Source organism: Protopterus annectens, chromosome 16.part0 (assembly GCF_019279795.1).
Source record: "Protopterus annectens isolate FY-2018-M chromosome 16.part0, PAN1.0, whole genome shotgun sequence".
Lineage (NCBI taxonomy): Eukaryota > Metazoa > Chordata > Ceratodontiformes > Protopteridae > Protopterus > Protopterus annectens.
The window spans coordinates 714,852,690-714,879,465 of NC_056750.1; the positions used below are offsets into that span (position 1 = coordinate 714,852,690).

Sequence of the window (26,776 nt, forward strand, 5' to 3'; positions counted from 1 at the left end):
AGTCGGCCAACCAGCACTTGCGAACTGCTTCTGGCACCTCTCAGCAAGAACGACTGAAGAAAATGGGGTCGGCTGCTTCTTTTATACCCCTGACGACCTGACGTCAGGGAAAGGGCGACAGCTGCCAATGCAGGACCGAAGACTTTGGAATTCAGGCCGGTTGAGGGCAACCTGCCAACAGGATTACTCAAATGTAATGACTGCAACAGTGAAACACGAAGAACATCTGGGAGGTTGTACTTGCAGGAAATCTTTAACAGTTTACATAGATTTAGCTTTTTCCACCATCTTTTTGAGGACTTCTGCTTTGTTGCCAAACAGGTGGTCTTGGTTTAAGGGAGCATCCAGTAATTTAGCTTTAACATGATTCTGGCAAATTTTGCTCCTTAAGCCAAGAATGCCTTCTAAGTACACACGCAGTGACAGAAGCCCTGCAAGATGCTTCTAAAGAGTCAAAACCACATTGCAAAGTATGTTTACCAACTTATTCAGCAGAATACATTAAATCCTGTAATTCTGTGTGTTCAGCACAGTCAGGAATCAATATAATTTTCTGTTTAAGTAATCCCATAATATGCTGCTGGTACTTTAAGATATGAAACTGGCAATTTAACGCCCTAATGGCCAAAGTAGCAGAAGTGTATACCTTCTTACCCCATCTGTCCAAGGCCCTAGAAGCTCTATCAGAAGGGTTAGGATTTTTGGCAGCAGTAGCCTTAATGCCCTTTGGTCCTTGGGAAATGGTCTCTGGATCCGCAGTAGGATTCTTGAAGAGGAACTTGTAAGAATCAGGAACTCTGTAATACCAGTCAGGTTTTCTGGGAGCTGGAGGTGAAGTGTTTGGGGTCAGGCTAGATTCAAAGAAGGCATCATCTACAATGTCCATAACAGGAGGGATAGCTAAAGGCCTGTGTTGAGGAAAGAGTAAGAATTCCCCAAGCCTCTTTTTGGAGTCAGAGTAATCCTGGCTTTCTCAGCAGAAATGCTCCCTAAGAGTGTGCAAGGTTTCACCTAAAGAAAAATCTTCTGATGGGGAAGCAGAGGGAATGGAATCCTCTGCATCAGAATCCTCATAAGTAGAGAAGGGAAAATCCTGGTAACCAGAAGAAACAGAAATATCAGAATCCTGATCAGAAGGAAAACTGTGGTGGTGGTGCTGCAGTAGCGTTGTCGCCTCACAGTACGACGTCTTGTTCGATTCTCAGCTAAAGCGTCTTCTGTGTGGAGACATGCGTGAATGGGTGTGTACCTTCGTTGAAGGTTGTGTGTCAGGGCTGGCAACTCTGTACGTAAAAATCTACTGACAATCATTAGCAGTCCGGAGTTCCGCTGTGGCGACCCCAAACCGGGAAAAGCCGAAAGATACAACAAATAAGGAAAATTAGTTCTAGGTCTCTGAGAGGGAAGGCTGACTTCCCTAATTAAGGTAATAAGGTCTTCAGACATTCTAATCATTTGTTTTTGAGGCCTGTGAATGAACTTTGGTCATCTGTTTCCTAGACGTAGTGTGAACTTAAGGCCTGAGAAATTCAGTACTTTTGGCTTGAAATGAAGTCATCTGTTTAATATGAAAATCGGTAGTCGTGAATAAACCCTTAGAAGCTGGTGCCGGACCCATCTAAGGTAGAGACATCCGCAGGTTCCATAGTCGAAGAAGCATCTCGTGGCATACCAGACTCCAAATGGGTCTCAGTAGAGGCCTGAGAATCTGTAGAAGCGATTATCAAGGGCTGCGAAAGCACCTCACTGAGTACCGGCGGACTGGCGACTAGCTTAACAGTAGCGTCGTTGGCAGTTTTGGACCTATCCGGTCTGTCTCTGTCTTTATCCTTACGTTTTTTCGGAAGATCGGTAGTCGGAATGACTCTCCAAAGCCATTTCGGAGTACGGAGAGAGAGAACGAAAGTATTTAGCTACAAAAATACCCCGACGGACAGTTCGGGCATTGAACAAGGTACAAAACCGACAGCAAGGGACGTTGTGGTCTAGGCCTAAATAGGTGACGCAGTAAGAATGAAAATCTCTATGAGGTATTTGCTTTCCACAGGCAAGACAATTATTAATTTTTTCTGACAACAGTTAGAGCAGGAAAAAAGGATCCCCAACGGGGTACTTATCTTTTAGAAGACATCAGGTCTGAAACTCGAAAACGAAAATATCAGGAATCAGCCGACCGCCACTTGCGAACTGCTTCTGCTTTGGGCACCGCATGGCAAGAAAGACTGATGTAATTGCGTTGGCTGCATGTTTTATACCCCTGACGACCTGATGTCATGAAATAAGCGACAGCATCAGACACAGAAATCCCAAGACTCTGGTATTCAGGCCGGATGAGGGCTACCTGCAGGCAGATAACTCAAATGTGATGACTGCAACAGTGTAACACAAACATCTAGCAGCATTAAGGGTTCTTGCCATGCAACTTCTCACTCCAACTTCAAGCCTTACCTTTAATTGCACTGAGGGCAGGTGCCTAGGAAGTGGACTTGCAAGATTACACATTAGTACTCAATAAAGCAGTTAGGCACTAAAGTGACAGACTTCGAGGATAACTGAACTATGAACATCAAGAAGTCAGTGAGTCCCAGTTGCCTGCCTTTCAATGCATGTCCAACATATAATGCATCTGCTTTCCAATGTAGCAGATGGTACAATCAGTGGGATGGGCACAAGCAAAGTTATTCTTCAGCATGTTTGGATGTACATGTGCAATGTTACGGAAGGCTTTAACACGTCCTTCATTAAAGCCCCTTTTGATGTCTTGCCTCTTTTTAGGTTGAAGGTGAAAGAAACACAACTAGGAGACAGCAAGGGGATAAGAATTTGCTGTTGTCAGAATCCATTTTCCCGTCTCATAAAGGACCTTTTCTAGGAACCAAAGAGGGTTGGGATGTGGTTTTGAAACTCTCAGGGTTTTACCCAAGACAATCCCCTATGGATAGACCGTCCCCCTCAGAGGTGGTGTGGGTGAGTACTTTTAATAGATGTTGCCCAACAGGCACAGGACAACCACAGAAATCAGGGGATTTGAGTTCTTTTCATTCAAAAACCCTATCAATGCTCCTTAACAGTTGTCTGCCATATATATATATATATATATATATATATATATATATATATATATATATGTGTGTGTGTGTGTGTGTGTGTGTATATATATATATATATACATACATACACACATACATAGATATGTGTGTGTGTGTGTGAACCACTTGGATACCAGGGTGAACTTTGCCCTTTTCCCCAGTGTACTGCAATCTCAGAGTTGGCATATTTATTTACGGGGGTGAAGCCCCCCACTTGGTGGGTTTCATTTCTTTCCATTCACTTATTTTCCCTGATGGCCAAATGGTTCGTTTCCCAGGGAATTAAGTTTGGTAGTCCGTGGTTTCAGTTTAATGGACTTTCAGTGAAGACGTGTCTGCAATTTACGTTTCAAACAAGTGTCAATTCAGTAAGTAGCCCCATATATATTTTACATCCATATATATATATATATATATATATACATAAATCTATGTGTTTTAATGTATTTACCATTAATATTTATTGGTTTTAAGATAGTATATTAGTTTTATAAGAAATAAGTGATTTTTTTTTGTCACGTGACCTGAAATTTTATAGGTTGGCTATGAATCGGAATTTGCTATTTAAATCAAGTGTTTTATCTGGTTCTACTGACACTGAAGAAGAGTCGTGAGGACTCAAAACCTTTGTTGTGCTTAATAAACTATCTGGAATGGCTGGACCACTGGTTTTATTGTTGTTTTATTGTTACTAGTTTTTCTGCATTTTCCTGTGTGGTTCATTTGGCTACCCTGCAGTTTTCTGTTGGACTATGATAGAGAACACGAGAACAAAATGGGGCGAAGCTAGCAATGGCAAGAAATAGAAATGGTAAAAGTTAGCAGAAAACACTTGAGAAAATGGAAAAACTATCCTAAACTACTGAACTTTAAAGTGGTCAAAGTAAAAAAAAAAAAAAAAAAATTAACAAAGCTCCTTGAGAATACGCACAAAATACTGTCCAGAAAGATGTGGAGCAATTTTCTGGTGAGATATGTGATGCTTTTCCAAGAGGCAGCAAAAAAGATCTGAGTTAATCAGGAGGAAGCAGGGCATTATGGAATAGGAAAAGTTTGGAAGGGCTCGAAGCTAGACTATAAAAAAACTGGCTGGATCAGATCCAAGCAGGAGCTCAAGGACCTATGTATCAGACCGGAAGGACTGAATGAAAAGGATCAACCACCTACCTACCTTTACTGATGTTCTTAACAGTTATACTACTGCCACTTTGTAGAGCTAAAACTGTTAACTGTTAAACTTACTACAGTTAAAGTGTCTGTTGTATTTTTTGCCATATTGAAAAGTACAGTTTTGTACCTACCATAAATGTAGATGTTCGAAGATCCACATTGCTGCAGTCCTAACACTTGGGTAGTCCGCTGTCCCTCATTCGGCCCGAATATCAGAGCATAAGGCTGACGTCGGTCAGGGCGCATTTGACTGACATCAGAACGTCAGGGTACAAATGCGCATGACCGACGTCATATCCTCAGTCTTTTCTTGCCCCAGATGTCAGAAGACCCTAAAAAGAAAGGTCCAAACCCAAAGACCACAACTAAACAAACAGCTAGTCTAACACCAAAAATATGTATAATATATACAATATATACAAAATGCAATATCCAAAATGCAGTTTACCTCAGATGGATAACCCAACCCACACAACCACCTCAAACAACAGAGGGAAGGAGGGAGGGTATTGGACTGCAGCAATGTGGATCTTCGAACATCTACATTTATGGTAGGTACAAAACTGTACTATGTTCTTCATCTCACATTGCTGCAGTCCTAACACTTGGGTAGAATCCCAAATCAGAGGTAAGGGAGGATGGCTAAACTATAATGAAGCAGGAGCTGCCAAAATGCCCTGCAACACAGCAGTGGCAAAACCAGCCCTGGATTTAGAGTACAAGGAAGGTGGTAATGCCTAGAGAAGGTATGCACTGAACTCCAAGTGGCTGCCTCCTAAATATCCTTAGTAGCCCCCCCCCTCAAAAGAGCTGTTGAAGTGGCAGTAGCCCTAGTGGAATGAGGTCTAATCCCAGCTGGAATCTCTTTGCCATGATGGGAATAACAGAAAGCAATGCAAAACCCAATCCACTTAGAAATAGTTTGTTTTGACACAGGCTTGCCCTGAGAGCACAAAGCAAAAGAAATTAATAACTGCTGAGATTGTCTGAACCCTTTAGTTCTGTCCAAATAATATCGCAACTGCCTGTGAACATCTAAGGTGTGCAAAATCTTTTCCCCTTTAGTTTGGGGATTTGCATAAAAAGTAGGCAAATGAATAGTTTGGTTTAAAGCCACACTAGAAACCACTTTAGGCATAAAGGAGGGATTGGTACGTAAAGATACCCTATCCTTGTGAAAAATTAAGAAAGGCTCAACTGCCATAAGGGCCTGCAATTCAGAAACCCTTCTTGCAGAGGTAATGGCCAACAAAAAAGCAGTCTTCCATGACAAATATTTCAACTCAGCAGTAGCTGCAGGCTCAAAAGGTTGTAGAGTGAGTTTCTCCAACACAAAATTGAGATCCCAAGCAGGAGTAGGAGCTCTTCGTGGGGTCTTATATTCTTTGCCCCTCTGAGAAATTGCTTGAATAAAGGATGAGAAAACAATGGTGGGTCACAATCGTAGTGAGCTGAAATTGCTGCAGCATGAATCTTAATAGAAGAGAAGGACAAACCTTTGTCCAATAACTCAGTAAGATATTGAAGAGCCACACTTAAATCAGGCTCAGAAACATCCAAATCCTTAGCTGCACTCCAAAATAAAAATCTCTTCCATTTATCTGCGTACACTTTCCTTGTACTAGGCCTTCTAGCTTCCAAAATCACATTCAAAACTTGTTGTGGAAGTTGAGACCCTCTATGGTTTAAAACAGAATATGCCATGCTGTTAGGTGAAGAGAGTGAAGTTTGACATTCAGCAAATGACTGTCCTCCTGGGACAACAGATGTGGAATCAAAGGCAAAGGCCATGGAGGCTTCCGTACTAGACTTCTCAGTAGTGGGTACCAGTGCTGTCGAGGCCAATCTGGAGCTATCAAAATCATCCTTGGCTTGTCCTGTCTGACCTTCAGAAGTACCTTTGGGAGGAGAGGCAGAGGTGGAAAGGCATACACATGAAGATTTTTCCAACTGAAAGAAAGAGCATCCACTTTCCAAGCTGTGTGATGAAACCGCTTTGTGCAAAACTTTCGCAGCTGGTTGTTTAGTGGAGAAGCGAACAGATCTATGTCTGGAGTTCCCCAGGACACTGTCAGTTTCTGAAATACATGAAGATCCAGTTTCCACTCGTGGGGATCCATGATTTGTCTGCTTAACACATCTGCTAAGGAGTTCTGTGCTCCGGCAGAAACCTTGCCTGAAGACTTAGTTGTAAACTGAGAGCAGTCTCCCACAAAATCATTGCTTGCCTGCATAGAGGATAAGAATGTGTTCCCACTTGCTTGTTGATGTACCACATGACAGTTGTGTTGTCTGTTAGAATCAACACCTGCCCTGGAAGAAGTAAATCCTTGAAAGCTATTAATGCAAACTGGACTGCTAACATCTCCTTCATGTTGATATGTAGATGTTGTAGTCTGGCAGGCCACTTGTCTTGTATCCACTTTCCATTTAGATGAGCTCCCCAAGCTATGTCTGAGGCATCTGTCGTTAAAATCTGACTCGCCTCTGGCCGGGTCACAGAGAGTCCCTTGTTTAGGTGACATTCCTGAGCCCACCACAAAAATTCCTTTTGAATGCAAGGTATTATTTGAATGACAGTGTCCAGATCCTGGCAGTGCTGTGTCCATACATTTTGAGATACCATTGTAGCTTCCTCATATGCAGTTTGGCATTGGGAAGCACCAGAATACAAGATGCCATGAACCCTAAGGCTTGAAGGACTGTCCTTGCAGTCAGCCCGGACTGATGAGATAGTTGATGGAAGTAAAGGGATAGACTCTTTTGTTTGTCCGGGGTTAAAAAGGCCATCTGGGATGCTGTATTCAGTCTCACACCCAGAAAGCACATGTCTTGAGAGGGTACTAGACTGGACTTTATTTCGTTCACAGAATACCCCAGGCATCTTAGCACTGCTATCACAAATTCCAAACGATGAAGAAGCTCTTCCCTTCCTTGAGCCAGAATCAGGCAGTCGTCTAAATAAGGATAGATCTGTATTCCTTTTAGCCTGAAGAAAGCTATCACTGGAGCCAGAACTTTCGTGAACACTCTGGGCGCAGTAGATAAGCCAAAGGGCAATGCAGAGAACTGATAGTGACAAGTCCCAGCTCGAAAACGCAGATACTTCCTGCAACTCAGTCTGATAGGCACATGAAGGTAAGCCTCCTTGAGATCCAAAGTTACCATCCAATGATCTTTGCCCAGCAGAGGTAAAAGCTGCTGCAACATCAACATTTTGAACTTGGGAATGTCCAGATAAGTGTTGAGGATAGACAAATCCAAAATTGGTCTCCACGTGTTCCCCTTCTTTGGGACTAGGAACAGGCGAGAATAAAATCCTAGGCCCCTTTCTGGCAAAGGAACCGGCTGTATGGCCCCTATCTGGAGTAGCAGTGAAATTTGCTTGTGAGCCTCTATTCTTTGTTGAGGAGGAATGTCTGGCATGCCTTTGAAAGGAGGCAAGGTATGGAAATAAAACCTGTAACCGTGATGTATGATATCCAGTACCCATTTGTCTTGGGTAATCAAACTCCAATTTTCTTTGAAAAGTGCCAACCTTCCTCCCAAAGGTGCTGCCAGGCGAGAAGGTTCTGGCAGCTGAAAAGGTAGGTCATTGGGTCTGTTTACGAAAGAACTGACCCCTGCCCTCACTTGAAGACTGTGCAGGAGAACTCCCTGTTCTGGGCCTGAAAGAGCCCTGACCTCTGCCCCTGCCACGTCTAGATCTACCCCTAGACTGGGAATCATAAGAAGGATACGTCCACCCTTTAGTAGGCCAATTTCTACTAAACTTTGGAGGCTGAACCTGCAAAAAATCTTTAACAGTCTGCATAGACTTAGCCTTATCTTCCATTTTCTTTAAAACTGCCTCAACAGGAGAACCAAACAAGACATCAGATTGCAAAGGGGCATCCAAAATCCTAGTTTTAACATGGTCGGATAGACTTTGATCCCTCAGCCAGGCATGCCTGCGAAGAACTGACCCAGTGGCAGCCACCCTAGACGAGGCCTGTACAGCATCAAAACCACATTGCAAAGAATGCTTACCCACCTGCTCAGAAACATGCACTAAATCTTGTAACTCTTTACAGTCAATACCTTCTGCCAGGGCATCAACCTTAGATTTCAACTGAGAAAGGAGATAATTTTGATATTTCAACATGTGAAACTGGCAATTCAAAGCTCTCATGGCTAGAGTGGAAGAAGTATAAACTTTCTTTCCCCATCTATCCAAGACCCTGGCCTCTTTATCTGCAGGAACCGGATTTTTGACAACAGAAGCCTTAACACCCTTAGGCCCCTGGCTAACAGTTTCTGGGTCTGCCCTAGGACTCTTAAAAAGATACTTATGAGCTTCAGGCACCCTGTAATACCTATCCGGTTTAACAAGAGCAGGAGGCAAAGAATCAGGATTAAGAGAAGCCTCCGCAAACACATCTTCCACCACATTCAGAACAGGAGGAATAGCTAAAGGCCTATGCTGGGGTAAAAACAAAAATTCCCTAAGCCTTTTCCTGGAATCAGAGAAATCCTGACCTTCCCATTTAAAATGCTCTCTCATGGAGTGAAGGGTCTCTGAAAAAGAAAAATCCTCAGGAGGAGAAGCAGAAGGAGTAGAATCATCCATATCAGAATCAGAATAATGAGAATACTCCTGCAAGTCTTCAGCCAAGACTCAGACACATCCAAGCCTGCTCATAATCCCCAACACAGGTTCCATCCTAGGCCTCTTATCAGGAGGGGGCATAGAGCCCCTAATTAAAGTAATTAAATCCTCTGCCATTTTGAGCATGTGCTTCTTGGGCACAGCACCTGAAGAACTGGGAGTGACACCCACCGAAGCTAAACTAGGCCTGCCTCTAGGAGAAGCCTTGGTAGCAGAAAGAGAGGGCCTAGACCCCTTAGTAAGGGAGGGGAGTACAGTTACTTGAGAAGCCCCTACAGCCTGCCCTGCCTCCTGGGAGGCCACATCCTGTAAAATCAAAGTTTCTCCCTGGGTCTCCAGAGAGGCCTCCGTCGGAACCACCGGTTCCACTGACACCTCTAAAGAACTGGCGTCCGGTTCGGACGACTCCTCTAACCTAGGTTTAACTGCCTTGTCCTTGCGCTTCTTTGAGGAAGCGGCCGGAGCATCCGACGGCATTTTGTAATTGCACCGCTTCCCAAAGACCAACCTTGCACAATCCAACCTCCGCTTTATAGTGCGTTTATTAAACCTAGCACAAAAGCGGCAACCAACAACGCCGTGCTCAGGTCCTAAACAAGGTATACACAAATTATGATAATCTCTATGCGGTATCTGTTTCCCACAAGAAATACAGTTATTCACTTTTTCTGACATCCGGTAAACCACTGAGGCAAGAAAAACCAAAATATTCCCAACGGGTACTTAACCAACTCTGACTTCGGTCTGAAACTCCGAAAAATTTCAGAACGCCGAACGGCACTTGCAACACTGCTTCTGCATCGGACCATGCGGCAAAAAAGACTGAGGATATGACGTCGGTCATGCGCATTTGTACCCTGACGTTCTGATGTCAGTCAAATGCGCCCTGACCGACGTCAGCCTTATGCTCTGATATTCGGGCCGAATGAGGGACAGCGGACTACCCAAGTGTTAGGACTGCAGCAATGTGAGATGAAGAACATCAACTTTTAATATCTATCTTGTTTGACTTGGTGAAATCTTAAATGCCTTTTTACAACAGCACTGTGAGCAAATGTATCTAGTTCAAAATTTTAGCAAAACCATGACTTGAAGCGGAATAAGTTCTTTCAAGAAACACTAGTTTATAAATAGTTAGACTGCTGTAAAACAATATGAAAAGTGACATCAAAATCACATTTCTATTGCCTACAAATATTAACTCACCATTAACAGATATCTCCAGAGAGGAACCACGACAGACATTTTGTGTCTCAGCTGATACGGGAGATGAGATGCCAATCTGCTCTTCTTCACTGCTTATCTTGGGCATGAAGTGTGCCTTATTGCATCCTCTTACAAATATTCCTTGCCTTATTGCAATTCTGCCTGATGCCTGGATATCAGAAGTATCCATCTTGGAAAGTGCTGAAGTTGAAAATTCATCTGTTGCTGTTGTGGTAACAAAAAGATAACTGTGGCTGTAAAAAACTATTTACAGACACCTCACTTCCAGTGCCCAAAATTCTGATACACTTGTTGCTAGTGAAGTAATAAGAATAAACTTAATGAATTATTTACACCAACAAAGGCCTTAGGCACAATTATCACAGTTAGAAGACTTGGCTGCATTCAGTTTTGGTACAACAATGCCATTAATATATTTATGTTTATTCTAGACAAAAAACAGACTACAGGCCACTAACATATAACCATTTTGCAATGACTAAATCCAGCATATTTTTCAATGTTTGCTCCCATTCTTATACTGAACATTTTGTACTTCTTAAGTACTGCGAAAAATGTACAGACAAAAGTTGCTTAACAGAATCTAATAACTTTTTATTCATTGTATATTTCAAGAAAAGTGAAATGGAAGGTAACGTTTTATACTGTGGTCCAGCCACTCTTTCAAAAGTCTAAATTAATACTCCAGCCTGATGCTATACATGTAATAAAGAATCCCGTAAGTCCCAGCATTACTTGCAAGTGCACTATCCTTAACTTGCATCACAAATTCTTTTTTCACTTAAGTATATATTCAGCTGGCAAAATAAAGGACTGCTGACAATGCTTTTAATGGAAAAATTAAACAAATCGTGACACCTGTCCATGAGTTGAACTTGTTCAGCCAAAGATAAATAATACAAGTAAATGCCAAGGAAAATCATGTGTAGCAAAGGTTCGTGGTAGTGGCTAACTTAGGATTTTGTTATTTCCATCAGATTAGAACATATTCTGAAATCTCTTCAGCTCCTGCATTAAGGGACTTGCATGTCTTTGGTCAATGATGTCATGTTCTGTACTAGAAGGCCACTCACAGCCTTTGCACTCTTCAATTTAAACCCTGGACAGTGAGTTGTTGTTTTTAGGCCTTTCCCGGTTAGGGGTCGCCACAGCAGAACTCCAGTCTGCTAATGACTGGTAGTTAAAAAACAAACCAAAAGGTTCCGAACCAGCAGGTGTAAAACTCCAAAGGTTTATTAGGAAATGTAAAAGTAAAGCGCTTTTCGTCTCCCTTAGTAGGAAGACTTCTTCAGACAAAGAAAAAAATCATCAAACACAATTTAAAACCCCAAAAAAGGGGTGTGTGTTACAAAATTACAAACAGCTGCCTTAATTGAACCCACTGACATACCTTCACATTTAAAGTTGTATTACATTAAAAGCATAAATAAATGTCCACTTAGTGTAGACAGGGTGTCAAACATAAAAAAGTTTTCAAAAAAGAAACATGAACTTGATAAAAGTAACCAAGAATGTCTTAGTGAAGATTCATGAACCTAATCAAGTGTAAATACTGTTTGTTTCCCTTAAAATACATTTTAGCAAACAACTTTTCATAGGGTAAAACAAAACTCATACAGAATCTTGTGATTAAAAATAAAATAAAATGAAGTAATGCTTGCAACTAAGTATATACAAATATAATATCCATTCCTTAACAGAAAAGGTAGTAAGGAGTACACATCTCTAATGCATAATGAAGAATCAGTAATACATGAATAAATAAACAGTGCAACTCAACTAGGAGTCTGCAAAAAGCAGAATTTCAAAGGCGTTTCTAATAAAAGAAATGCTACTTCTAATGTTAGATAACCGAATATGTTTATTTCTGTGTTAAAAATCTAACACAGTAATTGCTTGTCATTTCAACGCCAACAGAATGTTCCTTGAGCAATGGGTAAAGCACCAAGCTGCGATGAGAACACTTTCTAAGCTTTAGTATGCACAGTTGTAGCAGCCAAAACAAGTCAAAATGCAACTGTTTCACAAAAAATATGGCAAGGCATTGCGTGGAAGACACTTCTAAATCAAAACAAACAAACCGCTGGATTCACAAGACGGTACTTCATTCAAGAACCATGCAGGTACTAAGCATGCGAAAAAGGCAGATAGCCAAACAAATTAAAAATCAGTTCACAATCGTGCCCATGAATACGACACATTGCTCTACAAATGAGTTTGTACTGTGTGCGAAAAAGGTAATAAATAAATTAGCAGAAGACAAAAGAAAGAAAGAAACACAACGCCTAAATAAATCCACAGCTGTTGGTGTTCAATGACATTGACAATAGGTAAACTTAGTACTTCAAAATACTGTGGGTCTAAACATTAAGATCTCATTGTTACTTACGCAAAAAGGTGTATGTGTCTAGAAGTAAGCAAAAATCAAGTCAGACCACAATGCAGAACCTGACAAAAATAAAACATACAAATCCTGAACGAAACTATGCAAAATGAAAATAAAAATAAAATAAATTAAAGTAAGTTATGGGTCAAAGTAGAGCAAAGCGCTGCAGAGGTCAGAAAACCAATGTTTCTCAAGTTAAACATTTGTGAATTAAGGTTTAAAAACCAGACTTGAGGTTCAAGTAATGGAGAAATAAGTCTTATCTTAGCAGGTTTCTTAACTTTAAAACACAAGTCAAAGAGGTAACTTCGTTCAACCCTGGTGACGTGTAAGAGTTCATTTTAAGTTGCCAAATGAGTTCCTTTTTTTCTAATAACAATTGTTGGGGTCCTCCTCTTTCATCTGTAAGTAGCTAGTCTAGAACTTTAAAAAGGAAAGCGTGAGAAGGGTTGTTATTACAATGTCTTGCAAGGGCATTAGTGTTGCTCTTCTTCCTAATGTGGTACGTATGTTCATAAATTCTCTCTTAAGTTTTCTGTCAGTCTTTCCTATATAAAAGGCAGGGCATGACTGGCACACAGCTAAATACACCACTGATTTTGAGTTACAATTGTAACGACCCTTTGCTTTAAACAGACGTTGCTTCACTATACATGTGGACCCTGTAGATATAAATTTACAATAGTTACATGTCTCATATTTGTATGTGCCTTCAGTTCTAGTATTCTTTATTGAAGGTCTTTCCATAATGTTTTTGAGGTTTCTGCCCTTTCTAAAAATGATAACAGGTTTGTCTCCTATTTTCTCCGTGAGTTCTTTTTCAAAAGATAACAACTGCCAATTCTTTCTAAGTACATTGCTAATATATTTAGCTTCTAATGAAAAAGAAGTAATGAAACTTTTTTTATTGTACTTCTCTTGGGGAAAAAATGGTTTGACCCATGCTAGAAGAGTGGACACCAAGAATCTGTAATGTGACTTCATCTGGCTCTGCCAGGTTCACGTTGGTTTGTTTCAAAGTCAGAATGGGATTGAAAGAACCCAAACCCCTTTTCCTACAAACGTCTCCTATTGTGTCATCCACCAGTGATTCAGGGTACCCACGACTCAAACATGCATTTCAACAAGGTACATTCCTCGTTGAAGGCAGAGTCTTCAGTAGTCATTCTTGCCACTCTAACTAGCTGGCCCTTTAAAACCGATTTTTTCTGGTGTAGCGGGTGGCAACTAGAAAAATGTAACAGTGTTAGAGTGAGTGGGTTTCCTGTAAGTTATAGCAACATAACCCCTATGGATGTCTCTCTTCAATTCAACATCCAAATAGTTAATGGTGTCTTCACCAAAGGTAAATGTGAATTTCAAAAATGGAGTACTGTTATTTAAAACCTCAACAAAGTTGCTTGCATCCCCTACGTTACCCTTGAAACATAATGAAAATGTCATCCAAAAACCTGTTGTATAGTTTGACTTTCAGAAAATTGTTGTCCTTAAATACATAGTCGTGCTCCCACTGGGCCAGTAATAAATTGGCGTAGCTAGCTCCACAAGGGGAACCCATAGCTACTCCAATTATTTGTTTATGTATGCCCCCATTAAATCCAACATGGTTATTGTTCAGGATCACGTCTAATAGTTCTTGAATTAGACGGATCTCATCACTCACCGCTCCATGTGCTATTAGGTTTCTGGTGACATATTCAATCCCTATGTCGTGGGGTATGGAGAAGTAAAGGTCGACTACATCTATTGTAAGAAAATGAGAAGTTATGTACCTACCATAACGTTCCATGTTAGTTGTCTTTTCTCGCCTTCTTTCTTGGTTGATGGGTTCGGAGCCGATCCTCGGCTCCAACACGGCACTTTGCTAAGCTCGAGAGTCACTTTTACCAGCTCGAGGCAGCCCCATAACCCATGATGCAAGGCGGTAAGTACCCAGATCTCGTTTGTTACCTATAGGCAATAACACCTAGCACAAAAAACTTCCCAGAAGGAAAGAAAGGCAAAAAGCCTGAAGGATGGGCTATAAGGTAGACCAGTACTAGCTGGTCTTAAGAAGCATTCTTTCATATAGGGAGAAAAATGTCTGTCCAGGCCAAAGGGCAGGAGGGAGGGTCGCAAGAAAGAAGGCGAGAGAAGACAACTAACATGGAACGTTATGGTAGGTACATAACTTCTCAATGTTAAGTTGTCAATCTCGCCTTCATTCTTGCTTGTTGGGACCACGTTCCCTAGCAGCTCTATCCTGGGTGGCTCAATGGAACAGACTCTTGAGAACTGTAGAGCCAAAACTGGCTCTATCCCTGGAGGCCAAATCCAATTTGTAATGAGAAACAAAGGTATGAGGAGTGGCCCAAGTGGCTGCTGCACAAATAGTGTCTAATGGAAGTCTAGCCTGAAAAGCTGTGGAAGTGGCTAAGCTTCTGGTTGAATGCGCTTTAGGTTTTGAGCACAGCTGTTTTCCCCTGAGCTGATAGATTTCGGAGATGATGGAAGAAAGCCATCTAGATAAGGTCACTTTGGAGACAGGAAGGCCTTTCTTGTTATCAGCATAAGAAAGAAAGAGCTGATCGGATTTCCTGAATTGTTTTGTTCTGTCCAAATAATATCTGAGTTGGCGGTGAACATCAAGATAATGTAATTTTTGTTCCGATCTGTTTGAGTAATTAGGGAAAAATACAGGGAGGTCAATAGATTGGTTCAAATTATTTTTCGAGGCCACCTTAGGCAAAAAGATTGGATTAGTTCTCAAGGATACCCTGTCTTTGTGGAAGATCAAATAAGGGGGACGAACAGAGAGAGCATGAAGTTCTGACACTCTCCTTGCCGAGGTAATAGCAACAAGGAAGAGTGTTTTCCATGAAATAAATTTCAGGGAACATGAAACAGCTGGCTCGAAGGGAGGAAGAATTAAGGATGTCAGCACTACATTTAGGTCCCATTGAGGAGGAGGACTCCAGACTGGAGGTTTCAGGAGAAAAATTCCTTTTAGAAAGGCTCTACAAAGCCTGTGGGACATAATGTTGTGATCTGCAAACCCGACATGAAAGTTTGAGATAGCAGCCAACTGAACTTTGACCGTGGAAGATGAAGAGCCCGAGTGAAAGATTTCCGCTAAGAAATCCAAAACTCTTGAACAGGGGCAGTAAAAGGATCTATATTTTTAGCTTTTGCCCAACAAGAGAAGCATTTCCACTTGCTGGTATAAATCCTTCTAGCAGAGGATTTAAGGGAGGCCACTATGATATCCCTAACAGGATTAGAGATCATAGGAAGCCTGGCTAAGGAAGGAAGTGGAGCAACCACGGTGTGAGGTTGAGAGAAGGAATAGACCGATGCAGCTGACCCGATTGGTGAATGAAAAGGTCTGGCACTGGGTCCAGATGACACGGCTGCACCAAAAGGTGACGATGGAGGAACGGAAACCAAATTTGTCGAGGCCAATAGGGAGCAATGAGAATCATTTTGGCTCTGAAAAGGGTGGCTTTCTGGAGTACTTGTGGAATCAACGGGAAGGGAGGAAAGGCATAAAGAAGTCCCTGGGGCCAATCCTGGGTTAGAGCGTCTCAGGGGGGATGGCCTGGCAGTGGGAAGAGAGAAAAGAAGTCTGGGCATTTGCTGTTTTGGGGAGTAGCAAAAAGATCGCAACATGGGCGGCCCCATTCTAGAAAAATCTCCTCCACTATAGATTGTTTGAGAGACCACTCGTGAGGCATGAGAATAGCTCTGCTCAATCTGTCCGCTAGAATGTTGGTTTTCCCAGGGATATGCGTTGCTACCAGAAACCGATGAGAGGAGATCGCCCATTGCCAAAGTCTGAGATCTTCTCGACACAAGGGGTAGGACTTGGTTCCGCCCTGTTTGTTGATATACCATACTACAGACATGTTGTCTGTGTGAACTGCAATTGCTCCCAAGGGTAGAAAGTCGTTGAGGGCTTGCAACGTTAAAAGCACTGCTCTCATCTCTAGGACATTTATGTGCAGGTGGTATTCGAACGGTTGCCACGTCCCATGAACCATCCTGCCCTGACAATGACCCCCCCACCCGATCAGGGAGGCGTCCGTAGTGACTGTGGCTACTGGGGCCGGGGATACAAAGGGTCTGCCTTGATGAATCTGGGGAGAAGAAATCCACCATGATAGATGATTCTTGCAAATTTGTGTCACCAGGATTTGGTGACGCATGGGAAGTTGATGGTAAGACCACTGGGTGAACAACATCCATTGAAGAAGACGCATGTAGAAGCGGGCCAGGGGAAGAAGGGTAATGGCCGCAGCCATGAGGCCCAACACCTTCAGAACCATTCTGGCTTGCACCTTTTTGCTGGCAAGGATGATCCTCACGTGACTTTGGATATCTGAGATTCTTTGGTCTGTGAGGGTTGCTGACATCCGAACAGTGTTTAAGTTTGCGCCTATGAGACTGGCAGGGCAAGAAGGAGGATTTTTCGTAGTTGATCGAAATTCCTAATTGAGTGCAGAGATTTAGGGTGTAATCCCTGGCTTGAAGAAGTTGATGCCTGGTGGTGGCTGAAAGGAGCCAGTCGTCGAGATACGGAAACACCTGGAATCCTTGACATCTCAGGTGAGCCGTGACCACTGCCATACATTTGGTGAACACTCTGGGGGCTGTAGTGAGACCAAAGGGCAGGGCTCTGAATTGAAAATGACTGGACCCCAGCCGAAAGCGGAGAAACCTTCTGGAGCGTCTGTGAATTTTTATGTGATAGTACGCGTCCTGAAGATCTACTGAGCACATCCAGTTGTCCTTTTCTAGGAAGGGCAAAATTGATTGTAGTGTGACCATTCGAAATATTGTCTTTCTCACAGACTTGTTGAGTCTGCTGAGATCCAATATTGGTCTCCAGTCTCCCGTCTTTTTGGGGACCAAAAATAATCTTGAGTAGATTCCGGGCTCTGAATGGTCTGTTGTAACTGGCTGAATGGCCCTTTTTTGTAGAAGCTTTGATACTTCTAACTCTGCAATTTCCCTTAGACCGGGTGGCACATCTGGAAGGGAATTTTTGTGAGTGAAAGGACTTTCCTCGAAAGGAATCTTGTAACCCTCGGATATGATCGACTGTACCCATCTGTCTTGAGAGAGGGAACGCCAGGCTTCTGGGTACAGCGATAGTCTTCCCCCGACTGCCTCTAAGGATGGACAGTCGGGCAACATCTCAGGGATGCTGGAAGGGCTTGTCAGAGAGGCTCTCTGCTTCCCTGGTTTTGTGGACCCCCTCTGCCTCTAGAGCGGCGTCTGTTATTATTACCCCCTCTGCCTCTAGGGGTAAACTGACCACGTGCGTCCGGCATGACTCCCTGGGATTTACGGAACCACATTTTTCCGCCCTTCTGACCTTTGGGGTAAGGTCTAGAGGGGGTAGAAAAACGGACCCCTACGGCAGAAAGAGTCTTGCCGTCCTGCTCACACCTGGTCAATGTATCCTTCACTTGAGGGCCAAACAAAGGGAGAATTCGTGAAGGACGCCTTAAAGGGATCTGCAAAATTACAGAGCCGCATCCAGGATTGACGTCTAAGAGCCACACCTGTACCCGCGGCTCTACTCGCTCCATCTGCTGCATACAAGATCAGTCGCATGGAGGAGTTAGCTATAGATTTAAGGATTCCTAGCTGAGAAGCAATCTTTTCTTGAGCCCCTGCAGCCATAGGATCCTGCACTACTTCACCTAGTTCCTTAAGGATGTCCCTTTGGAGTCTGGTGAAGTGACATAAATAGTTCAGCGAACGCATGGCAAAGGTCGCTGAGGAGAACATCCGCTTACCATACCTATCCATGGTCCTAGAATCCTTATTAGGAGGATGGACTGGTACGGAAGGATCTACAAGTTCCTTCTTAGTGGCGGCCGCCACCACCATGGCATCAACAGGGACACCTTTTGTAAGGAATTGCTTTTCAGAAGGGGCTGTAATAAATTTAGACGGCCTCCTAGGAACTGGCTCTACAGAATCCAGAGCAGCCCAAGCCTTTCGAGCAATAACCTCCATAAGGGGGTCGAAAGGTGGAGACACCCAGGAGGTGGAGGGTCGAGATCCAAACGCCTCTAGGTATACCGACTCATCCTCGGAGGGATTTATGGAGGGCCAGTTTCCCCTCTGTTTTAGGAGTTCTAGGATGTCTGAAAAGGAGACATCCTCAGAGGGGGATATTGGGGATCCCTCAGACTCATCTAAGTCGGTATCTGAAGTGGTAGACTCAGGGGAGTCCAGGTGTTTCCTCTTACAAGTCCTCTTGCGCGGAGGATCTCCTGACTGGTCAGGAGAATCCTCGGAAGAGGGGGTTCTTCCCAATGGGGAAACCTGAGGCGGTGGATCTCTAGGTCCGGGAGCAAGAGAGATGGAAGAGATATCTACAGGCACTGTAGAGGGAGGAGCTAAGGGAATAGACTGCTGATTGAGCCCAGTGGCCAGTACACTCTTCATCACCTCGAAGGCCCCCCTCCCAGGGAGATCCGAGAGAACCCGTTCCGAAGAAACTGGGACTCCCGAGCCCACCGAAAGGGAAGGCTCCGAGGCAGATGTCGGAGCCGAGCTCACCAAGGCCGAAGCTCCAAGGGGAAGAGCGGGGTCGGACAAGGGTCCGATGCCACTCACCCCCTCGGAGGAGATCAGGGAAGCCCGACCACCGAATCCCTCCAAGAAAGGTCTCGAGGAGGAGATAAGAGTAGATGCCGAGGGTGCAGAAGGGGGGGGGGGTATCTGCCCCTCAGCCATAGCCGTAACTATCCCCGTAGACTCCAGCTCCAAACTCTGCGGTACAGTCGAAGGAGGAACTTGAAGAGGGTGTGGATTAATAGTCGTCTGTTGAGAAGGACTATGAAGCATCTGGGCCAGTGCCTGTGATTTTAATAATCTACTTACCACCCTCTCTAAATCATGGTCAAATAACCTGGACGACCTAGATGATCGGCTCCGATGGCTCCGTTCCGAAAGAAGAGGTGAGGCCGGAGCCGACAGAATCGGTTCCAAAGAAGGGGACCTGGACCTCTTCCTCGAAGGAACCATCGGAGCCAACAAACCCACTGATCCAGTCGGAGCCGATAACTTTTTGGCTCTGAGAGAAGATCTAGACGCATCGGCTCCAGCCGGAGTCGATGCAGGCATCGAAATTGCGGTGTCGGAGCCGGTCGGCGCCGACACCGAAGCCTGGGCCACATGGTGGTCGGAGCCAGTACTCGGAACCGACACCAAAGTGACCATGGAAGTATCGGCACCGATAGCCATCGGTGCCGAAGATTTAGCCAATGTCGGATCGGCTCCAGCCGGAGCCGATCTCGACTCCGACAAAGTCGGAGCCAAGGCCGAAGGCTTAGGTACAGAAGCCTGGGCCTTAGACTTGGAAGGCTTTCCCGGAGCCGATTTGGCCGGGGAGCCCTCCGGTTTAAGGAGTCCCCTTAAAATCAGTTTGTTTCTCCTTTCCTGCAGGACTCTCTGGCTAAAAGAATGACATATTGCACAGGAGTCCTGCAGGTGGAGAGGTCCCAGGCAGTATAAACAAGAAGTGTGACCGCCTGTCAGAGACATCTTCTGACAGCACGAGTCACACTTCTTAAAGCCTGAGACCCTCTGCTCTTTGGACATAGTGGATACAGAAAACAGTACACACACAGTCCCAAACAAACAATTAAAATTAAAGTATAAACAGTGAAAACCTCACACACACACACACACACACACACACACACACACACACACCCTGACAGGGGGGGGATGGGAGGGAAGGAAGGCCTGACTAAAAAAATTAAGGAGGAAGGATAATTTTAGTCAAAAGGGGCTTACAAATAACTAAAAATGAAAGATTTCTAAGAAAAAATAGTCTAAAAGGGGCTAAAGCAGTGTAAATTTAAACACTTACCAGGAGCTGGTAAAAGGAGGACCTCATCAGCGAAGCGGCAAACGAGATCTGGGTACTTACCGCCTTGCATCATGGGATATGGGGCTGCCTCGAGCTGGTAAAAGTGACTCTCGAGCTTAGCAAAGTGCCGAGTCGGAGCCGAGGATCGGCTCCGAACCCATCAAGCAAGAATGAAGGCGAGATTGACAACTTAACATTGAATGTTGTCACAGTATTCAAATTTGTCTACATTTTCTAAAAAAGCCCAGGAGTCCTTAACTATTTGTAACTCTTGGGACACATACTTCTTTAATAACTCATCAACAAACTTGGCACAAGCATAAGTAATAGAAGACCTAGCATTGACTAAAGCCCTCATAGGGGGGATTTGAAGGTTTTTATGAATCTTGGGTAAACCAAATAAGTTAGGTGTTTTTGGGTTAGGAACCACTATATAGTTGTAAATATCAATGCTGTTCATGCCTTCAATCAATAAGTCCCTAAAGAAGGAAAAGATTTTTTTATAGCAATATTCATTTTGTTGATACTTGATCTAACATAGGTGTTACTGTTCAAAATGTCCAACATTTTCTTATCATATTCCTCTTTGTCCATGATCACCAAGCCACCTCCTTTGTCTGGTTTCAAAACTCTGACCGGTAAAGTTCTGACTAGGTTCAAGGCTTCTACTTCATTGTCTGAAACATTCCTAATGGTATTCCTCTTTCTAGTCGTGTAGAGAGCCCTGAAATTGGCCTCACACATGTGTTCAAACAAAGATAAAGGGGGTCAAATTGGCGGGTTGTAAGTACTAGATACCCTCAAAGGGTCTTCTACAAAAGGATTGTCTCCAAAAATCAAGGAACGTTTAAGTTTTCGGATGTATAACTTCAAGTCAATCAAAGTCGCTGGTAGGTCAAAGTGCTCATCAGGTACAAAGGTCAGTCCTTTGCTAAACAGGTTACAAAGTTCATGTCTAATGTTAAAATTAGAGTAATTGTACACTTTGAAGTCTCCAGTGTTGTTTGACAAAATGACGGGTGCTGAAGTTATCTGTTGTAATTGATGTTCTCTTTCCTGCCCCTCATATTGTATCTCCGTTGATGGTTCTGGCCCCTGTTGGAAAAAGAATCATTACTGTCATTAGTGTTAAAATGGTTATTAGCCAAATTGTTGGCTCGGCGCAAGTCAGGGTAATCATTTCTCCAATTTCCCTCAAATGCATCTAATTCTCCAACACCTGTTCCTACTCGCATTGCAGGCTCAGGGTCTTTACTACCATAAGGACACACAAAGTTATTGCGTTGGGTTTGATGACCAAAACTGCCTTTACCCTGAGAGGGAGGTGGTTTAGGGTAAGCAGATCCATTTTTGTAGTCATTAATGTCCCTTCTTAGTTTCTTTAATTTCGCCTCAGAGTTCTTAACTAATTGATGGTCAATAGATGAAAACACTCTCTTGCAATCGTAATGGTACCCCATAAAGTCTGGGTGTGTCCTTATGTCATTATTCAACCCAGTTCACTCATTTGTCAATTTTTCTATGGATATGGCATAATGCTTACACATCATGTCCATAAGTTCGGTACCATGTCTGTCAAATAAAGAAAGAAGTTCATTGTAAAATTCTGTTCCAGCTTCCAAACCTGATGGGTGCTGCCAAGATCGTAAACCTTTCGGTACTACTCCCTGTTTCTTACATTCTGCAAAGTAGCTCACTTCCAGTTGTAGCTTTTTAAGTTTCAACATTTTCTTGTCAACTTCCTTTAATTTAAAAGGTAAGGACTCACCTCCTCCAGCCGAGCCTCTACCAACCCTTTAGTTGTGGCTGGAACCAAAAACTGGTTGTAACTAACCATTCAGTCATGTTAGGAAGCCCTATAAGCCCCGAGGCTTCATTTGTAGAATTAAAAAAAGTGGAAACTTCACCACTAGTTTCATTCTGTCGTGGGTTTAGTACACTAGTGTGGTTCACTCCTTCATTAGTAGCTCCGTTTCCAAAACAATTACAGGTAGTCGAACACCCTTGTAGTTGAATGCTGGGAGTACAATTTGCCATGATTTTAGGTCTCACTGAGGTGTTTGTTTGTGACAAGTTATCCACCCCTTGTAGAAAGATTTTCAAGTTTTTCATTCATAAGCTGGATTAATTGGGTTAAGTTCATCATTTCATTCGATCCAGAGTCAGGCAGTAAAGAAGGCTGAGTGATAATATCTCCAGAGCAACCCAAGCTGGGTTCGGTAGCCATGAGAACTAACAATTCCAAAAGTGAAGAAAAACAAAAGTACAGTTTTGTACCTACCATAAATGTAGATGTCCGAACAGGATAGCATCTGCAGTCCTTACAAATGGGTTGTCCTGTCGTCAGGCAGCCCTTGATCAGGATTCCAAAGTCTGGGTCTGGCCTCGGCTGGTGTCGCACTTCACCCGACGTCATAGCTGCAGTTCTTCGGGTATAAAGGCATCAGCCGACGCCATTTTCCTCAGTGTTTCTTGCCCCAGATGCCAGTTTCCCTCTTGGATAGCTAAATTTTTGGATAAATGCCAATGTTTCCAAATAGTAGAAGGCAAACACAAAAAATAATCATGTATGTACATATATACAAACAAATACACCATAAGAGATCCCCCCCCAGCTAGCTATTAGGTGGGCAAATACCCTAGGAGTACCACAGAGGGGAAGGAGGGTGGGTAATCCTGACTGCAGATGCTATCCTGTTCGGACATCTACATTTATGGTAGGTACAAAACTGTACTATGTCCTTCAAGGATGCATCTGCAGTCCTTACAAATGGGTAGAATACCATAGCCAAACTAGGGGAGGAGGAAGAAGAAATTATGGTGTAGTTAGGATCCCTTGCAAAACAGCAGTGGCAAACCCTGCTCGGGATCTAGAGTATTAGGGTAAGTTATAATGCTTGGCAAATGTATGCACGGAGGTCCAAGTAGCAGCCCCTATAATGCCCTTGGTAGCCACTCCTCGTAAGAAAGCTGTGGTAGTGGCTGTAGCCCTTGTAGAGAGAGGCCTTATGTTCTGTGGAATTTGCTTTCCATGGTAGGAGTAACAGAATCTAATGCAATTTCCTATCGGGAAATTGCTTTTCCTTCTCTTCCTGTTGCATATGCTACCAGACGCTGGTCAGATTTTCTATTTCCCTTGGTTCTGTCCAGTTAGTAGCGCAACTGTCTATGTACATCCAAGGTATGCAGCAGTCTTCCCCCCCTGTTCTGTGGATTGGGAAAGAAGGTAGGTAGGTGGATTTCCTGGTTTAAAGACACTCTGGATACCACCTTAGGCATAAATGTAGGATTAGTTCTCATGGACACTCTATCTTGATGGAAGATTAGGAAGGGTTGTACTGCCATTAAAGCCTGTAGTTCCGAAACCCTTCTTGCTGAGGTAATTGCCAGCAGGAAAGCAGTTTTCCAGGATAGGTGTTGAAGATCTGCTGTTTCGAAAGGGGGAAGTGTCAATTTTTCTAGTACAAAGTTCAAGTCCCATGCTGGTAATGGTGGTTTCCTAGGAGGTTTTACATTCTTGATTCCTCTCAGAAACTGCCTGAGTAGAGGATGCGAAAAGACAGGTGGATCGAAGCTGTATTCTGCAGAAATAGCTGATGCATGTATTTTGATGGAGGAATAGGACAGGCCTGTATGGAAAAGCTCTGCCAAATACTCCAGGATGTTTGCAATGTCTACCTTTGACACATCTTTGCCCCTGTCGGTACACCAAATGAGAAACCTTTTCCATTTTCCTGCATAGTTCCTTCTTGTTGAGGGTCTGTGGGCCTCAAGGATAATGTCTTTAACCCTTTGGGATAAATCTGGGTTAGTTGCTCTTATGTAATGTTCCAGGCAGTCAGTTGCAGAGTTTTCAGGTTTGGATGCAGGATGTTGTATTTGCTCTGAGTTAAAAGCAAGGGAATCAGGGGTAGTGTCCACATTCTCCCCTGAGACATGCTCCTTAGTAATGGGTACCAGTGTTGTCTTGGCCAATCTGGAGCTATCAGAATTATCCTTGGACGTTCCTCTGATTTTCAATAGCACCTTGTGCATCAAAGGAAGAGGTGGGAATGCATATGCTGTCAGGCCTTTCCAACTGAAGGATAGAGAGTCCACCTTCCAAGCAAGTGGGTGGTATGTCCTTGTGCAGAATTTCTTGAGCTGGTGATTGAGTGGGGATGCGAATAGGTCTATTTGTGGCAGTCCCCATTTCTTTGTGATGGCCTCGAAGATGTCCGGGTGTAGCATCCATTCGTGAGCATCCGAGGTAGTTCTGCTTAATATGTCTGCTAGAATGTTTTCTTTTCCCGGTACAAAAATTGCTTGTAACTGAATGTTGTAACTCAGAGCCATATTCCATAGGTCCAGGGCCATTCGGCATAGAGGGTATGAATGAGTGCCTCCCTGTTTGTTGATGTACCACATGACTGTGGTGTTGTCTGTCCTTATCATCAACTGGCCTTCTTGGAGGAATGGTCTGAAATTCTGGATTGCTAGTTGTACTGCCAGCATTTCTTTTTGATTTATGTGCAGGTGCAGCTGCTCTGGAGTCCATAAGCCTTGTATGCACTTGTCCAGCATGTGGGCCCCAACCGAGGTCTGAGGCGTCCATTGTGATGATTTGGCTTGGTTGAATGCTGTGGAAGGGCAAACCTGGGTTTGACTGGCATGCCTGAGCCCACCATAGGAACTCTTGTTTCAGGCATGGAATTAATGGTACTTCGGTTTCTAAGCTGTGCCTGTGTTGAGACCATAAATTCTTTAGGTACCACTGTAGCTTTCTCATATGCAGTCTGGCATGGGGGACCAGGATTATGCAGGATGCCATGAAGCCCAAGGCCTGCAGTACTTTCCTTGCTGTTAGTTTGTTCTGCTTTGTTAATGCCAAAAAGTAGAGAGGAAGTTGTTCTTGTTTTTCTGCAGTTAGGAATGCCATCTGTTTTACTGTGTCCAATTCTGCACCTAAGAAGGTTATTGTTTGGGATGGTATCAGTCTTGACTTTATTATATTGACTGTGTATCCCAGGGCCTGTAGTAGGCAAATGACTCTTTGTAAGTCTTCTGTTAGCCTGTTTTTGTTGTCCGCTTGTATCAGGCAGTCGTCCAGGTATGGATAAATTTGGATTCCCTGAAGCCTGCAGTGAGCGATTACTGATGCCAGGCATTTTGTGAACACTCTGGGCGCAGTAGATAAGCCAAAAGGCAATGCTGAGAATTGATAATGCTCTGATCCTGCAAGGAATCTGAGGTATCTTCTGCAATGTGGTCGTATGGGGATGTGCAGGTATGCCTCCTTGAGATCTAGAGTTACCAGCCAGTACTCCTTGCCCAGCATGGGAAGAAGTTGCTGTAGGGTCAGCATTTTGAATTTTGGAACAATGATGAATGTGTTTAAAGCGGACAGGTCGAGAATAGGCCTCCAATTTTCTTTTCTTGGTACCAGGAAGAGTCTGGAGTAAAATCCCTTGCCTTGTTCCATAGGTGGTACCCTTTCCACAGCTCTCATCCTTGCTAATTGAGCTATTTGTTTTAGAGCTTCTGTCTTTTGATTTGGTGGTAGGTTTGGCATTCCTCTTTTTCCGGGTAAAGTGTGGAAATGAAACCTGTAGCCTTGGTCTATAGTTTGCAAAATCCACTTGTCTCTTGTGATATAGTGCCAGTTTTTTGAAAATAATGCTAACTTTCCGCCTAAGGGTGCTGCTATTTGTTCCCTGGTAGGCGGTGTCAAAGCCAAGTCACTGTGATTGTCCTGTTGCAGTGGTAGTGGTTGTGTCTGTGCCTCGTTGGTTGTTACCTTGCCACTGGCGTCCCCTGTAGGCACCTCCTCTGGATTGATTTCTGCCTCTTGAACGCCTGATCCTGCCTCTCTGAGTTTTAGAGGAGTCTGGAAAGGACCAATTTTTGGAGGGCCAGTTCCTGCTAAATCTTGGAGGCTGAACCTGTAAGAAATCTTTTACTGTTTGTACAGATTTTGCCTTCTCTTCCATTTTCTTCAGTACCTGTTGGGCAGGAGAACCAAATAAACTGACCTTATCCATAGGGGCATCTAATAGCTTTGCTTTAACATGATCCGGCAAGACCTGTTCTTTCAACCATGCATGCCTTCTTATAACTGTGCCAGTCATGGCTGATCTAAATGAAGCCTCCAGTGCATCATAGCCACATTTTAAGGAATGGTTACTAACCTGCTGAATGTTATTCACCATTTTTAGAACATATTTCTTATCTAAAGAATCATCCGAGGACAGTTTCTTATTTAACTGATCAAGCATAAACTCTTGGTATTGGATCATATGAAACTGACAGTTCAATGCTCTAGCTGAGAGTGTAGCAGAGGTGTATACTTTTTTACCCCATCTCTCTAAGGACCTGGATTCCCTTTCAGAAGGGAGAGGGTTTTT

At 43.5% G+C, this 26,776-nt stretch overlaps 1 protein-coding gene across 2 annotated transcripts in view; it reads right to left on the minus strand.

Annotated features, from left to right (window-relative positions):
• Positions 1-26,776, minus strand: part of LOC122790475 (zinc finger protein 521-like) — a 3,214,752-nt gene that overhangs the window by 2,037,070 nt on the left and 1,150,906 nt on the right. For both annotated transcript variants that reach the window (XM_044058016.1, XM_044058015.1), the window contains exon 12: positions 10,114-10,338. In XM_044058016.1, the coding sequence (XP_043913951.1) occupies positions 10,114-10,338 (225 nt within the window). The remainder of the gene's footprint in view (positions 1-10,113; positions 10,339-26,776) is intronic.